The sequence below is a fragment of the Dictyostelium purpureum genome (genome assembly GCF_000190715.1).
Source record: "Dictyostelium purpureum unplaced genomic scaffold DICPUscaffold_115, whole genome shotgun sequence".
NCBI classification, from domain to species: domain Eukaryota; phylum Evosea; class Eumycetozoa; order Dictyosteliales; family Dictyosteliaceae; genus Dictyostelium; species Dictyostelium purpureum.
Window position 1 is genome coordinate 40,237 of NW_003519452.1, and position 16,870 is coordinate 57,106.

Sequence of the window (16,870 nt, forward strand, 5' to 3'; positions counted from 1 at the left end):
TGTACGAAACTGAAGAAGAACCAACAACAACTAATAATACCACAACAACAAATAATACAGAAAAAAAGGTTGAAAATGGTGAAAAAAAAGTTACAGAGTTTATGAGAGTACAAAGATTATTTAGACAAGTTACAAAAACACCATTAGGTAAAAATATACCAAAGGAAAAAAGAGAACCAATAGATTATTCAATAGTATTAGATTTTCATAATATAGAAAACAACACACCAGAGAATAGAGAGTTAATTATCGATTGCACAGAGAATGTAACCAGTAAGGAGTTTGAGTTTAATAAAGATACAGAATTTTATTTACATCCAAAGGAATGGAAGGTATTTGGACTTAAGGGATACCCAGGATTTTATTTTATCAGATCACCATTCACACCACAACAACAAAAGAAATGGATCAAACATGGTCTTGAACACTATGCAAGTCCACCAAACAACAATAATTTAAATCTTTTCTATGGACCAGTTCACAACCTCTGGGAAGGTGGCGAAAGAGAAATGATTGCAGAAGAGGAGGGCACAATCGACCAATTACCAGAGAGACCATTAGATAAAAACGGCGAACGTCTTCCAACCTACAGAGCACTTTTAGATAAATTAGCATGGGCTACACTTGGATACCAATACCAATGGACACCAAGACTTTACACTGAAGAATTCTACGAAGAGTTCCCAGATGACTTACAAGAGTTGGTTCAAAAAATTGCAGTTGCAACTAAATTTGACCCATATGTTGCCGAAGCTGCAACCATCAATTTCTATTCTGAAGATTCAATTATGGGTGGTCATTTAGATAATGCAGAACAAGAAATGGAAAAACCAATCATATCAATTAGTTTTGGTTCAACTGCTGTATTTTTAATGGGTGCTGAAACTCGTGATATTGCACCAGTACCTTTATTCATCAAAAGTGGAGATATCGTTATTATGGGTGGTAGATCACGTTATTGTTACCATGGTGTTGCAAAAATTGTCGAAGATTCTTTCAATTTAGATTTAATCGATGAAAATGACTCTAAAGATTTAAAATATAAAATTAAATGGTTAAAAGAAAAAAATAGAAGATTAAATATTAATACAAGACAAGTTTTTAAAGAAGCAAAATTAGGTGGAAAATTAAATGATAAATAATAAATAAATAGTAATAATAAATTCTAAAAAATTTTCTGCAAAGTTTAAAAGGAATCTAATTTTATTTTTATTTTTAAGGATCTGATTAATTAAAAAAATTATATAAAAAAAAAAATTAAAAATTTTGTTTAAAAAAAATAAAAAAATTTTTCATAAGGAACTATTGGCCAAGGTTTTCATTTTTGAAGTTTAAATATCCGCATCTAATACAACGGAATTCTATTAAAAAAAAATTAGTATGATTTTTAAAGCAAAATTTTAAAGTAAATAAAACTTACTATTTGGGAAGTATTCACTTGGCAAACTTCCATTATTGGTATTGCAGTTACCACAAATTAATTTTAATTGATCATTTGGAGCTAGGTAATCAATTATTTTATTTAACCATCCTAAAATAAAAATAAATTAATGGTTAATATAATAATAATATCAATCTATTACAAGTTTTTAAAAGTAAACATACTATTTCTAAAATTTTGAGTGGTTTCTTTAATTTGTTGTTGTTGTTGTTGTTGTTGTTGTTGTTGTTGTTGTTGTTGTTGTTGTTGTTGTTGTTGTTGTTGTTTTTTTGGGGTTTGTTGTTGTTGTTGTTGTTGTGGTGGTTGTTGTGGTTGTTGTTGGATTTGTGGGGCTTTTGGTTGTTGGATTTGTGGGGTTTTTGGTCCTTGGATTTGTGGGGTTATTGATCCTTGGGTTTGTGGGGTTATTGATCCTTGGGTTTCAGGGCTTTGTTGTGCATGATTTTGATCCCTATTATTATTTATTATATCATCATACTTCTCGCAGAGTTTTTTGGTTTCTTCAAAATTGATATTACGTTTTCTCTCTTCAACCAATTTTTCTAAACTAATAAATAATTTACCATACTTATTTTCATAGTATTTTATTAATTTTTCAATTAAAAATCTATAAAATTTGGCAAATGCGAATAATCTAAAATGATAATATAAATGTTAATACCAATAATAAAAAATAAATAATAAATACATTAAAAATCAACAACTTACACAATTGAGAATAAAATGAAATAAAAAAGTAACGATGTCTTTTCAGGCAAAGTGTTGAGGGAACTTGATACACCATACGAGATAATGGCTATAATTAAATCTATAATAATACCATAAAAAATAATTTTTTTATAAATATTATTATGGAAGAATTTAGAGCTTTTGATTTTGGATTCCATATTGGCCATTCTGGACTCCATGGCTAAAAATTCCTTTTCAAAGCTGTAATTCTAAATACAAATAAAGCTATAATTAATATATATTTCTTTTTTTTTTAATATATGTTAGAGATACTTACTTTTTTTGTAAAAAAGTATACCATTTTTTAATTGCTATGTATTAAATAATATATAAATTAAATAATTTATAAAAAAAAAAAAAAAAAATATGAAATTTATAGAAAAAAATTAATATTGAGTTTAAACTTTATTCGAGTATGAAATTAAAAAATTTAATTAATTATATTAAAAATTTCCTTTTATCAGATCCGAACTAAACATCACCTTTTATAAAAAAATAAAAAAATAAAAAATATTAACTTTCTTACCCCCACACCACACTTTTTTTATTAATTTGCAACAGCGTTCTACATTTTCTTTTATTTTTTTTTTAAAAATTTAATTTTAATTTTTTTAATTTTAATTTTTATTTTCATTGATATAAAACTGTAGTTCACAAAACATGATTATAATTTTTTTTTTTTTTTTAAAAATTTAATTTTTATTTATTTTAATTTTTATTTATTTTAATTTTAATTTTTATTTTCATTGATAAATAAAATTGAACTTCATAAAACATTATTATCTCCTGATTTATTATTCTTTTTGATGTTGTTGCTTTTGTAATTGTTGTTGTTCTTTTCTTTTTATAAAAACATCTTTATCTTCAACATTGAAAACAGTAATGGTTCCAGATTTTAGCATTTTAACTTGTACATTTAAGGTGTCACAAAAGAATCCCCATTCTTCATCAGGCTTGCATTTTATTCTATAGGTTGATCTAACTTCGCTTAATAATACTTCAGTGATAACTTTTTTTAATCTTTCTAATCTTTCGTGCTTTCTATCCATTTCAGGTATGAAAGTATTGTTATTTTCGGTTCTTTGTTCTTCGGTTAAATGTTGGTCTTCTAATTTTAATAAATCTAAACCAAATGTTTCTAAACAATAATTCATGGTTTCGATTGCGTTTTCGGTAAATTCTACATTTTCTACTTGGGTCTTTTGGTTTTCTACCCATTTTGGAACGGTTGCATTTGGTTCAGAGTCACAATAAGGAATGTACGGTTTAATATCTAAAATTGGTGTACCATCAATAATATCAACGCCGCTTAAGTATAATGTATCGTGTTCAACTCTATCTAGTTTGCATAATGTTAATCCAATATCGTTGTATCTGTGTGGGGATCTTGTTGAAAATACACCAGTTCTTTTACCCTTTAATCTTGGTGGTCTAACTGTAACATGTTTGGGTGGGTTTCTTTCTTCTTTGGTTGATTTAATTTCAATTAAATTATCATTATTTGTTGTAGTGGTGGTTGTAGTAGTAGTAGTGGTTGTTGTAGTTGTAGTTGTTTCATCCTCTGTATTGTCATTATCGTCATTTTGTAGTTGTTGCTGCTGCTGCTGCTGCTGGAGTTGTTGTTTCTTTTTAATTTCATTATTTTTTACTCTATCTAATTGTTCTTTCATCCAATTTGTATCATTATTGTGGAACCAAAATATAATCCATACATGAGAGAATCCATCTAAACCTTTAACAGCATCATATCCATGTTTACAATCGATTTTAATCTTTCCTTTTGAAGTTGGTGCTATCTTACCTTGTCTGGGTGTACCTGTTTTATTTAAAAATACACTTTCAAAAAGTCCAATAGGATCCATAGTAATTCTATAATTTGGTTTCATTCTTTTTCTAGTTTTAATTGTGGTTGATGTTGATGTATATAATCTTTTAATAATATTTGGTATTTGAAATAATAATAATGATGATGATGATTTTGAAAATAAACTAGTATTACAATTTTTAGAGATTGTAGAAAATAATTTTATATGATTCATAAATTTATTTTATATTTATGATTTAATAGTATTGTCATATATATAATAATAATAATAACATATAATATTAAACTATAAATAAATAAATGTTTTAAATTTAAAAGAAAAAAAAAAAAAAGAAATTATTTTCGGTTTTATTTATTTTTTTTTTTAATTTTGTGATTTTTTTTTAAAATTTTTTGATTTTTTATTAAAATTTTTTCATTTCACTTTTTAAAAATTTATTTGTTTGTTAAAATATAATGATAAATAATAATAATAATAATAATAATAATAATTATTATTATAATGATAATAATGAAATTCACACATATGATGAATCATTTTCAAAATTATTTTATAAAGTTTTTCATAATAAAGTTTTATTCAATTTAATATTTTATCATATATATACAACCGATTGGGATGATTCCGCAATATTTAGTGATAGCAATTATTTAAAGTCAAGAATTGCATTTAAAAATATTAGATCTGTAGACTGGATCATCAAGAAAGGTTTGTTCATGTTATTAAAATGTAAATTAGAAGCTGGTGAATTTTTAGAAATGAAAGTATATAATTTAAAATGGTTACAAAATCTATTTGTAAAAGATAGAGAATTGGCAAAAGATTTATTAAGGCTTTTATTAAAATCAACATCAATTGGTAATAAAGATCTTTTATACAGTTGTGTCTACTTGGATGAAGAGTTGCTCAAAGTTATTTTCAGTGATCCACTTGGCAACCAAAATTCAATTTTATTTCTAAAAGAATTTCTCGTGCAAGATAATATGAATGAAATTTCAAAATTCAAATATTTTCTAGATTTATTTTTTAATAACAACGACAATAATAATAGTGGTTCAAAAACTGAAAACAATAGTTTAAAGAGAAATAGAGATTGCTTTGAACTCAACGATAATAGTGACAACAATAATACCACTCTTTCCTCTTCTGATAATTCAATAAAAAACCAACAGGATAATATGGCTATTCAAAATTTTGAAATATTACAGGAATATTATTTAAAATATAATAAACAATTAGATTTCGATGATGTAAAATACTATCGAAACAAGTTATCAATGTTCCGTTTAGTTACACTCGATTCCGACCCATATGTATGTGATAGATTTATTCAATTAATTTTTAGTAATAGAAAATACTATGTGTTACCACCACCACCAATTCCAGAATCATCAGAATCTCCGGTTTTTAAATTCATAAAAAGAATCAATAGACTTTTTTCACAATCAAAAATCAATATTTTACAATTAATCTTTGGAATAGTATCTATAGAGATTCAAAATAAAATATTAGATTTAAATTACTATTATATTCCACCTCAATATTCGAAATATAAAGATATAATTGAAAATATTATTTCAAATCATAATAATGATAATAGAGACAACAAAAGAATTATTGAGTTGGTAAAATTTATGAAAAAAAAATGCGTCAACTATTATAAGGATTTTATGAAAAAATATACCAAAGAAAAATTTTTATATAATATTGACAATTTTAAATTGTTTTTATTAAATAATAAAAATGACTGGAGGAACATCAAAACTCAATTATCAAATCTGCAATTAAAAGATCCAAGCCTAATAGATATAGAGGTTTTAAGGTACTATAGTTCGTTGGAAGATTCTAAGGAATATAGATTTATCAAAGAATTTATGAAAAAAGTTTCCACAAGTTTTTTTTCATTCAAGTTTTTAAAAGATAAAGAAAACTTTTGTAAATTGGCCCAATACGTACCAAATAATAAATATGCTTCCATATTATCAAAGATCATAGAAAAAACACTGGAGCCAAGTATTGGAAATGAAGAAATAAAGTTATTAATCAAAGATGAAGAAACATTGGATTTAATCGCATCCATTAAATCTTCTTTTTTTGGAATGGGATTTGATAGCAAACACTTTATGTTTTCACATTTGTCACTGATCAATTATGCAGAAATAAATAATGTATTTCAAAAATTAGAATTAAATAAAGCAGTTCAATATCCACTACGTCAGGCATTAGAAAAATTCGATATATATAGCATGCATTCTATTTTCGAAAAGAGAATTCCTAATTTTCTATATATTCCATACAATGAATCAATATTAAATAACAGTTTATCAGATAATGGGGTTTCCTACATTATTCAACAAATTAACTATTTTAGTGTGTCAGAGAATCCTATAGGTCTTTATTACTATTTAGATTTTTTAATAGCATCAACATCAAAATCAGCATCAGCATCAACATTATTAAATAGAGTATATTTAGGCCATAGTGGTAAATATTATGAAGACAAATGTGAAATTTTTGAAATGGAACAATTAAAAATTTTTAAAACATTGGTTACAGTTTTTATTTACTCAATTAGAAGACTTTCAAAAAAAAGAGTTGATTTTTTATTAAACAAACTTAATTTTAATCCAATTGTTCAAGATTATACTTTTTTTAGTGGCTTCTTTTTGAGTGACTTTTGGAAAGATAATGATTTTATAAAAGGTATCGAATGTCAAAGTTATGGGTTTGATTTGGTATTAAAAATCAACCATGGTAACTATGTTTTTAGCACTCAAGACTATCATACAAGTAGCCCAGATGATATTATTGAAATCATAAGCCTATTGTTGGAACATACCAAAAAGCAAGTGCCATCAAACGGTAGTAGTAGTCTTCCTCCATGTCAAGTAGCTTTAACCCCCGCTGTAAATTTTTTGTTTAAATTTTTAATTCAAAACAAAAGAGATGTTCCATTCGAAAAGATTCAATACACCTATAACATGGTTAATGGTTCGGGAGTGGCTGAGATTCAAAAATCATCATTGTTTTCATTTTTCTACCTTTGGAATAGATCTAAAAAATTTATCAAGTATATCTTTGATTTGCCATTTTTAAATCACGAAATCCCAAATATTTCCATCCCAGACAACCCTGAAGAACTGTATTATGGATTCAATATTAGAAACTTTTTAGATCCAGAGTTTTTCACATTCGAGTTTATATTTAAGAGTCCATTCGATGACATAAACGACGCTCTACTGATGAGATTTATGTTTCAATTCTTTCAAGAGATCAACATAGATAATTTTTTTGACCCTAATGCTTTAAGAATCGTAAACAAGTTAACCAACCGTTCCTTTTGTTACCTTATGGATATTTCAAGAGTAGATTTATTGTTGGGTTATATAGAATTGCTCAAAGAAAAATGTCCATATGCATTCAATTATTTTCAAATTTCATATAGATTCTATAAGGTACTTTTAGATTATGCCGACTGGGGTTTGATGACATTGTTGATTCAAGAGTATCCACATCTATTCGCCACTGTCATGAGAAAATATCAAATGGTCCTTTTCAAATATACCGACAAATCTAGTAATAAAGAAATTCATGTTCCCATATGCACTACAAATGTCTTTGAACCTAAAATAGTATCCAATATCCATCCAGCTCTCTTTGGTAAATATTCATTTCTGCTTAAAAACTATCCAGATAGTTTTGATGGTAACAAATTAGACTTTAAAATTTTTCCAATCGATTTATTAAAACTACTCGCTCAAACATACCCAAATCATCCATTGCTCAGATTACCAAAACCTGAAATTAAATATTTACTAAAAACCGAATGTATTCCCACTTTAAAACAACTATATCAAAATCAACTAATCGATCCCAGACTAACACAATATCTAAAAGATTTATTTTTAGAATATGAATACTATGAAGATTTTAAATGGTTAACCATAAATTGAAAAAAAAAAAAAAAAAAAAAAATAATGGTTTAGAAATGAAAACTTTTTTTTAATTTTATTTAAAAGAATAAACCCCCCTTTATTTATTAAATTTTCCTGTGAAAAAAAAAAAATTTGGGTTTTAAAAATTTTTAAAATTTTTTTAAAGACCCCCCTCGGTAAATTTTTTGGGAGAGTTCTTAAAAAGTTTTTTTTTTTAAAAAATCAAGGGGGCCCCTTGGTACTTTTTGGCAAAAAAATTTTTGTGAATGTCTCTGGATCAATACCAAAATCTTCAGCTTGGTTTTCACACTCTTCTAAAATTTTTTTAATAAAGCCTTCTGAATCATTTTTTAAGTTCTCTTGCATGTAATTACTAAAATTTGAACCTTCAAACACATAGCTGAGATCATCTCTTTTTTTATTATTATCATTGGCTACAGTGTTGGATACTGTTGATGGAGTATTACTGATACTTTTTTCACTGCCATTATAAATAACATTTGGATCTCTTTTTTTTTTTTGTTGTTGATTTTTTTTATTTTGATTATTTTTTTTAGTCATTTCTTATTATTTTATTAATTGTTTTTTTTGTAGTTTATAATTAATATTAGTACCAATATTATATTTCTATTTTTATAAATATATATTTATTTCAATACAAACAAAAGTTTACTTTGTTTTTTTCACACCAAAAAAAAAAAAAAAAAAAAACATTATTTGTGATAAAATTAAAAATAATTATGGTAGTATAACACTAGTGGGGTGACATATTAGTGTTGGGATACCCTAATTTATATATATTTTTTTAATTTTTATTTTTTAATTTTTTTAATTTTTTTTTTAATTTTTTTTTTCCATTATTAAAAATTATTTTATTATTATTATAAAATTTTTTTTTTGTATCTTTTTAAAAATAAATGCGCCAAATCAAGTTATTAAATATATAATAAATAAAATCAATAAAAAAATAAAAAAATTTTCCAGTTGATTAGAAAAAAAAAAATAAAAAAAAAATAGCGCATCATAATCAATTTTTCTATTCATTGGTTTAATTAATATTTTTTTAAAAAATTTTCAAAAAAAAAAAAAAAAAAAAAAAAATTTTTTTTTTTTTTTTTTTTTTTTTTTTTTTTTTTTTATTCAAACTAACGAATCTATTTATTGTATTTAATAATTTATTTATTTTTATATATTGTTTTATGTATATAGAAAAAATAGATTATTATTTTGGGAATGGATTTTTTAAGTACTCATTCATTACGAAATTTTTATAGAGTGGGCGAAAACAAACCTTCGCTTGCAAATCTACTTCAATGTCCATTTTGTTGTATACCACTCGACGAAATGAATAGAAATGTCCATTTGTTTTTTTGTCTTAGTTGTTTTTTACAAAGTATTGGTTGCGATGTGACTAAATTCTGTAATCAATTTAATTATTTATTAAAGCAAGATACCTTTATTGAAGAAATTATAACTAGAAAAAGAAAAAACCGAGATGAAACTAATAACGAAGAAAATAACAGCAGCAATAGCACTAACAGTAACAATAGTAACATTAAAAACAATATAAATAATAATAATTTAATTAATAGTAATTCTTTAAATAATATAAATAATATAAACAGTATTTTAAATAATAATAATAATAATAATAGTAATAGTAGTAGTAGTAGTAGTAGTAATAATAATAACAACAACAACAGTAGTGTTCGTAGAGTTTATCCACGTCAAACAGTTGTAAGAGGTAGAATCCTTTTTGATGACAATAGTAATGATGAAGACGATGATACCCATCGTAAAAGTATTCCACGTAGTTTAGCTCCGAATGTAGCATCAGCATCAATAGGATCGATCGTGTCAAGTAATGATGAAGGAGATGGAATGGTTGAGGTTTACTATAACCACAAATTTTTAACTGAGGAAAATATAAAGAGAATCATACACCTGACAGATGATAGCAAAGTGTGCTTGGCGATCAACTGCCACAAACCTGTTACTGGTAGAAATAAAAACAACGTCATATTTTATGTCAATGGCCATGTATTCATATTGTGCGAAACCAGTTCTCATTGTAAAGATGGTATACTGAAGCGTGGATTTGATCAAGTTTTTCAATATTGTTTAGAAAAAAAGAAGATACCCATTCACGGCTACAATGAAATCACACCAAATGTCGGTCTATGTGCATTGGAGATTGCTAAAAAACGATGCTATTACAATAGCCCTCCAAGAAGAGATCTTTACATTTTTGCTCCAACGAATCCAAACCAAACATACCATTTTTGTTCAACAAAGTGTCTTGTTGATCTATTAGAATTCACATCAACCAGTTCATGGAATACTTTTCCAGAGACATGGGCCAAAAGAGTTTCAAAAAGGTTTTCAAATCTTGGTGATACATGTACAATACAACAACAAATAAATCCAATATCAACAACAACCACAGCAAACCAACTACCCAATAATAATAATAATAATAAGAACCCCAACAAACCAAAATAACATTTAAAGAATAAAGTAAATAACAATAACAATAACAATAACAATAACAATAACAATAACAATAACAATAATAATAATAATAATAATTTAAAGTAGTAATAGTAATATATTGTATTAATTTGCAAAGATATTTTTTTATTTTTTTATAAACTATTATTTTATTGACTGCAGGATGACCCCAAACCAAAATCAAAATCAAAACCATTTTAAAATCAAAATCAAAAAATAAATAACGAATTTTTTATTTAATTTTAAATTAAAAAATATAATTTATTTTATTTGTTTTTTGGTAAGTTTTTAGCTGCTCTATCAAATTGAAAACAATACAATTAAACCCACATAAAAAACTGGGCAGTAATAAAACTAAAAAATTATAAATTTTTTTTTTTTTTTTTTTTAAATTTAGTTTATTTATTTGTTTGTTTTTATTTTTATTTGTTTATTTTTAATTGGCTTCATCTGAATAACCCATTAAATATTTAATTGTATTCATTTTTTTTGTTGAGGTCAATAATTCTAAGAGTTTAAAGGCGACGTGTGGTGCAGTTTGAGGATTGTATGATGTTATTATTTTACCATCTACAACTATAGGTTGATCTTTTAAAACTGTGATGCCGCCCATTGCCTCTAATTGCTTTTGTCTATGGCCATCTCTTAATCTATATGTTGTTGCTTTTTTACCATTTAAAATTCCGCTTTTACCCAAAATCAATGCAGCTACACAAATTGATGCAATTATTTTATCTTTGTTATAAAATTCCCTTATAAATTGTGAAACCTTATCTGTAAAACCTTCTTCGTAAAATCCATAACTTTCAAAACCACCTGGTAATGCTAATGCATCATATTCATCGATGTTGATTTCGTCCAATAGTTTATCAACAATAACTGGGACTCCAAATGTACTTGTAACATGCTTATTTAACCCACATGTTTCGACTTTAATATTACAATCATTAGCGTCATCATCCTCTCTTGCCCATCCAATAACATCGACAAATACAGAGAACTCCATTGTTTCAAAACCCTATTTTTTATAAATAAAGAAAAACAATAAATATAATACAATAACAGCTATTTTTTTATTTAGCCATATATACCTTTAAAAGTAATACTAGAACCTTCATTTTTATAATTTATTAAAAATCTTTGAATATGCTGTGGTATAAAAAATAAAATAAAAAATTAATTTGAGAAAAAATAAATTAAAAAAAATATTTTTTTTATTTTTTTTATTTTTTTTTTAATTTTGCAATATTTCCAACTTACAATGGATATATATTCGAAAGTTGTTCTAAATAATTATTAATTTCAAATTTAGTTTTATTTTAGATTAACCCAAAATTCTTTTATTTTACACAAATATATAATTAAATATAAAAATTTAAATTTTTTTTACTTTTTTTTTTATTTTTATTTTCATGTTTTTTTTTTTTTAATTTTTTTAAAATTTTTCATTTTTTTTTTTTTTCTTTTTTTTAGTTCATTATCAGATAATAAAAATGACTGAAAATAACCCCTTCAAATGGAATCTCAATAATGATAATAATAACAACAACAACAATAATAATAACGACCATTTTTCAACATCGTTAAATACAAATTCATTATTTAGTTTTAATCCAAATTCAAATAATAATAATAAATTCAATTTTAGTAAGTCTATAAAATTATTATAATCTTTGTTTTACAAATAATAGAGCCTCTACTAACTTATAATTATTAGATATTTTACCAGATGAAGGAGATGATGATCTACAAAATATGTTAAATAATAATAATCATAATAATAATAATAATATCGATACATTTGGTGCATCACAATTTGGTACTCAAACATTAAGAACCAATTTTAATAACTATGAATTATCTGATAACCAATTCAGTTATAATAATGACATTCAAATTCAAGACATTGAAGGAAATCAATTAACAGCAGACTACGAAGGTATGCAAGAAGATGAAATTCAACAATATAACGATATTTTTAATGATAAAGGAAGATCTGATGATTTTGTTTTTCACAATATGTTAGAGAATGAATATTTTCAGCCAAAAATCAATAACCCAGATGAATTACCAATTCATTTATCAAATATATTTCATAAAATTTCACAAGCAAAGTAACTACTACCCAATATTACTACTCTAATCTTTTTTATCAAATACTAACTCTAGTATTATTTAAATTTAGAATTAATTCAATTGAAAACGAAGATAGAAATAAATTATATTATTTAACAGCTAATAAAAATTATAAAGATGAACAATTAAATAACTATCAAATGGAAAAAGATACATGGAATCTTATTAGCAAATTATACGATTATAGAGATATATTAAAAGCCAAAGAACAAAATGAAAAGATTGAATTAAACAATCCAACCCAATCACAGGTATACCAATACTTAATTAAAAAGAATCAAAATATTCACGAAAACTCAATTATTTTACAGTGGTTAGAAGAAATGGCACCAGAAATTGATTATACAACCGATAGAGTATTTTCAGAGCATACATTATCAAAATTACAAAAGAAAGGAGGTGTTTCAATGCTTTCAAATGATATGGTCACTGAACTTGATCCAGATGCATCAACACGTCAAAATAAGAAAATAGATTTAAGCGATGAAACCAATCAACATAAATTTTTACAATCACTTTGGGGTTGTCTTAGAGCCGGTCTTACTGAAAAAGCAATTAGTCTTTGTTTAGAAGTGGAGCAATATTGGAGAGCACAAACTTTTATGGGTCAAATTTATTATAACGGCGAAAGCGACATTGGTAATCCATTCTTTAACCTTTGGAAAAGCAATTGTTTTAACATTTCAAAAAATTCAAATGACTCATACGAAAAGGCAATCTATGGTTTATTAGGTGGTAATCTCGATGCAGTTTTACCAATCCAAAAGAATTGGTATGATTATTTTTGGTGTTATTTACGTGTTCTCTTTGATGAAACCATTTACAGAGAATTAAAACCATACAGATCCCCATTATCAGTCGAAGAAGATCTCGAGACCTCACCATCCAACAACATCTCTCAAATTAATACTCCAAATGATATTTTAGAGATTTTAAAAAATGAAGCCTCTCAAATCGAAATTAGAAATCAAGCTCAAAATCCATATCACATTATTCAAGAATTAGTTATTAACGATAACTATCAATTATTATTTGAAATTTTACCAAGTTTATTATTAAAGTAAATATTTATATTTATGTATAAATACATAAATTATGAACTATGTCTCTAACACAAATCTCTTTTTTATTTTTAATATTTATAGGAATAGAACACCAGAATTTAATAGATTTGCAATATTTTTAATTGTATTTTATAGAAAAAGAGAATCATATTCAATCATTTCAGATTCAGAAGATTGTTCAGAAAATATAGTCATCAATGAATATATTCAATATTTAATCAGATCCCATCAAGTATGTATATTAAATTTTTTTTTATTTTATAAAAAAAAGTCAATATTAATTTTTTATTTTCTTTATCTAGTATGATTTAGTTGCATTATATACTTCATTATTAACCAATGAAGATTTACAAACCAAGGTTTATTCTAAATTCTTAGTTAATATAACTGATCAAGCTCAAATGAAACAATGTTTATTTTTAGCAGAAAGATTTGGTTTAAATAGACAAGAGATTGCAGAAACAGTTGTAAACAATGTTATTACATCAGGTGAAACCATTAAACCAACTATTATTAACAGTGGTGAGGATTATTTAGGATTTGGTGGTATGAAATCAACCATAGCCCAAAACAAATCAATAGCAGCATTGGTATCAGCAACAGGAGCATCATCATCAACAGATATTTTAACCAAACTTCCAATAACCGATTCTATTGATCCAAGTACTACAACACCAGATGACCTCTCCAAGATTGAATCAATCAAATGGTTATGCTTTGATAAGCAATTACTCATCAAAGCTTTACTTCAAAGCAACCATTTAATTCGTGAGTTCATTAAATTAAATAAATTTAGTGCATCCGGTGAATTGTTAAAATCTTTACCAAAAGATATAATACTCGTTGCTAAACAGCAATCACAACTTTCAGAATCCGATACAAACAACATCATCAAAGAATTTAGAGATTGGGAAAACTACATTGCATCAAATACACGTATTAATAATTGGTTACATAATTACGCCAATCAACCAAAAGTTGATTTATCTTCATTTAAATTGTATGTACTTTATACTTTTTTCAAATATATATTTATTTGTAAAATATTTATTAACTCTATATTTTTTTTTTATAAAAAATAAGAAATGGTAAAGAATCATATGCAGAAAAATTAGATGTCGAAAGAAGAAAGAAAGAATATGAAGAATTATATGGTCAATGGAATCAAAACAATATTACTTTTGGAAAAGAGGCATTGGAATCAATTAAATCAGTTTTAAATACAGGTTGGTTATGTCCATTAGAAAATCAAACTGGTGAATTTGGATTGGATGATGAAAATGGCCAATCTATTAATACTCTTAGAATGAAATGTATACCAAATCTATTCAAATCACTCCATACCGTTTTAGTTGGTGTAGGTTCAATTAAAAAGAGCACAAAGATTTGTAATCAAATTTCAAATGAAAAATATAAATGGTACTCTGTCTTCTCAAAGAAAGAATTACAAGAAATATTACAATTAGTCCGTGAAAGTTCTATTAAATTATTTGAAGTTTCACATCAAATTTAAAAAAATAAAAATAAACATAAAAAATTAAATATAAAAAATAAAAAACAAATTTAGTTATTTATTGCTTGATAGTAAAATTATTTATAAGCATTTTTTGTGAATAATACTTGGACCATTTTCTAAATATTCATTTTTGGTGACATACAACTTTTCCATGCTAGAGTGTGATGTTAAAATTGATCCTCCTATCCAAGAAGAGTAATCACGGTCTAGAGGTGCTATTAAATTGATTTTGACATTCTTTGGAACGGTCTTCAAAAGCTCTTCTTTTAAACGAGAAACAAATCCATTGAACAAAGTTGAACCACCTGCAATAACAATGTTGTTGTAGAGAGAGTTTTGAATGATTTCATCACATTTGTTGATTGATTGAATGGTTGCTTCAACAAGGCTGAGGTTTTCATTTGGATTAACTAGATTGGGATTGAACAAAACATCACCACTTAATAAAATTTGATTATTTAATTTAATTTCCTTTCCATCAGGCAATTTGAATGACTGTCTGTGTTGATTTTCAGTTTGTTGTAATTCTAAAATTTCTTTGTGGTAGTCAATTGGAACAAAAGATAGCTTCTCTTTGATCTCTTTGATAATTTTCATATTTGTAACTGTGCTTTCGTTGTTATAGAAAGATGAGAAAATTGATGAATGGTTTGGGTTTTCTTTAACCAACTCTTTGGCTATGATATTTGATACGTCAATACCAGAAACATTTATATTTTCAACAGCATTGGGAAAAGAATAACCTTCAAAAACAGGTACACAACTTGTAATGCCTTCACCAGAATCTATTACTATACCATTGGTTAAATTGGATGCATATAATGATAGTACCTGTTGATTACCAATATAGATAGATGGTGCACCATACTTTTCGAATAATGATTCTATGATCTTTTCTCTATTTTCTTTTGGGTTCTTTGGACGCTCTGTTAAAAATATTTTATGTTCATTTGGTGAAACATGTAAAACATCTTCGAAAGTATATTCTAAAAGTTTATTAAACTTTTCAATATTTTTGACAATCCCACGTTCTAAAACCGATTTTACCATTATACTATCACATTCTTCTTTTGATAAACCACCTTCATTTTCATCTTCAAATAATTTTTTTCCAACAATAACCTTTCTTTTATCTTCACCATACATAGATGGAAATGTGGTGTATTTATCTCCGCTAAATCCTACTTTGAAATTATATGTTCCGACATCAATGACTATAATTTAAAAAAAAATATCCAGTACATAAAAATTAAATTAAAGAAATTATTAAATTGGAAAAAAATATAATTATATTTACCAATGGGTTTCTTTTCACTCATTTTTTAGTTTAAAATCTTTTATTTATTTAAATATAAATGCTTATATAAACAAAAACAATATAATTTATGTAAAATAAAGAAAAAAAAAAAAATTAAAAATTTAAATAAAAAAATACATTTACCACATTTGGATTTATTTTTTATTAAAAATTATTTTTTTTTTATTTATTCATTTATTTATTATATTTGGTAGAATGTGGTTTCATTATTTGAAAATATATAAAAAAACAGAATAGGGTTAATAATATATATATATGCTTTAAAATATATATATGTTTAAACATATAAAATATTTTTTTTTCAAAACTATTTTATTGCGCGTTTTATTTTTTTTTATTGGGCATAATTTTTTTTTTTCTTTTATAACTATTTAATTGAAAACTATCTAAATAT

The 16,870-nt window shown here is 25.2% G+C and overlaps 9 protein-coding genes across 9 annotated transcripts; 4 read left to right on the top strand and 5 right to left on the bottom strand.

Annotated features, from left to right (window-relative positions):
* Positions 1-21: 21 nt before the first annotated feature.
* On the top strand, positions 22-1,142 carry DICPUDRAFT_55106 (uncharacterized protein; the record flags this gene model as incomplete). Its single annotated transcript, XM_003287836.1, has 2 exons — positions 22-495; positions 550-1,142. Exons 1-2 carry the CDS (start codon positions 102-104, stop codon positions 1,140-1,142), a joined length of 987 nt encoding a protein of 328 aa, XP_003287884.1. The 5' UTR covers positions 22-101.
* A 160-nt stretch (positions 1,143-1,302) lies between these two features.
* Positions 1,303-2,471, bottom strand: DICPUDRAFT_78738 (uncharacterized protein; the record flags this gene model as incomplete). The annotated part of the gene is made up of 5 exons (XM_003287851.1): positions 1,303-1,361; positions 1,421-1,531; positions 1,606-2,075; positions 2,150-2,379; positions 2,448-2,471. 5 exons carry the CDS (start codon positions 2,469-2,471, stop codon positions 1,303-1,305), a joined length of 894 nt encoding a protein of 297 aa, XP_003287899.1.
* A 493-nt stretch (positions 2,472-2,964) lies between these two features.
* DICPUDRAFT_78739 (uncharacterized protein) lies at positions 2,965-4,209 on the bottom strand (the record flags this gene model as incomplete). Its single annotated transcript, XM_003287852.1, has 1 exon — positions 2,965-4,209. The coding sequence occupies one exon, from the start codon at positions 4,207-4,209 to the stop codon at positions 2,965-2,967; it is 1,245 nt and encodes a 414-aa protein (XP_003287900.1).
* A 242-nt stretch (positions 4,210-4,451) lies between these two features.
* On the top strand, positions 4,452-7,949 carry DICPUDRAFT_78740 (uncharacterized protein; the record flags this gene model as incomplete). Its single annotated transcript, XM_003287837.1, has 1 exon — positions 4,452-7,949. One exon carries the CDS (start codon positions 4,452-4,454, stop codon positions 7,947-7,949), a length of 3,498 nt encoding a protein of 1,165 aa, XP_003287885.1.
* Positions 7,950-8,153: 204 nt separating this feature from the next.
* DICPUDRAFT_152078 (uncharacterized protein) lies at positions 8,154-8,492 on the bottom strand (the record flags this gene model as incomplete). Its single annotated transcript, XM_003287853.1, has 1 exon — positions 8,154-8,492. The coding sequence occupies one exon, from the start codon at positions 8,490-8,492 to the stop codon at positions 8,154-8,156; it is 339 nt and encodes a 112-aa protein (XP_003287901.1).
* A 672-nt stretch (positions 8,493-9,164) lies between these two features.
* On the top strand, positions 9,165-10,433 carry DICPUDRAFT_78742 (uncharacterized protein; the record flags this gene model as incomplete). The annotated part of the gene is made up of 1 exon (XM_003287838.1): positions 9,165-10,433. One exon carries the CDS (start codon positions 9,165-9,167, stop codon positions 10,431-10,433), a length of 1,269 nt encoding a protein of 422 aa, XP_003287886.1.
* A 445-nt stretch (positions 10,434-10,878) lies between these two features.
* Positions 10,879-11,560, bottom strand: DICPUDRAFT_78743 (uncharacterized protein; the record flags this gene model as incomplete). The annotated part of the gene is made up of 2 exons (XM_003287854.1): positions 10,879-11,460; positions 11,534-11,560. 2 exons carry the CDS (start codon positions 11,558-11,560, stop codon positions 10,879-10,881), a joined length of 609 nt encoding a protein of 202 aa, XP_003287902.1.
* A 368-nt stretch (positions 11,561-11,928) lies between these two features.
* On the top strand, positions 11,929-15,228 carry DICPUDRAFT_97855 (uncharacterized protein). The gene is made up of 6 exons (XM_003287839.1): positions 11,929-12,089; positions 12,160-12,556; positions 12,628-13,638; positions 13,724-13,874; positions 13,945-14,642; positions 14,726-15,228. Exons 1-6 carry the CDS (start codon positions 11,936-11,938, stop codon positions 15,153-15,155), a joined length of 2,841 nt encoding a protein of 946 aa, XP_003287887.1. The 5' UTR covers positions 11,929-11,935; the 3' UTR covers positions 15,156-15,228.
* Positions 15,229-15,236: 8 nt separating this feature from the next.
* Positions 15,237-16,477, bottom strand: DICPUDRAFT_78745 (uncharacterized protein; the record flags this gene model as incomplete). Its single annotated transcript, XM_003287855.1, has 2 exons — positions 15,237-16,372; positions 16,456-16,477. 2 exons carry the CDS (start codon positions 16,475-16,477, stop codon positions 15,237-15,239), a joined length of 1,158 nt encoding a protein of 385 aa, XP_003287903.1.
* Positions 16,478-16,870: the final 393 nt, after the last annotated feature.

Coding starts and splice junctions, on each gene's coding strand:
- DICPUDRAFT_97855 (XM_003287839.1), top strand. CDS start 11,936: ATGACTGAAAATAACCCCTTCAAATGGAATCTCAATAATGATAATAAT. Junction 13,639..13,723: donor TTACCAAGTTTATTATTAAA/GTAAATATTTAT, acceptor TAATATTTATAG/GAATAGAACACCAGAATTTA. Junction 13,875..13,944: donor ATTTAATCAGATCCCATCAA/GTATGTATATTA, acceptor TTCTTTATCTAG/TATGATTTAGTTGCATTATA.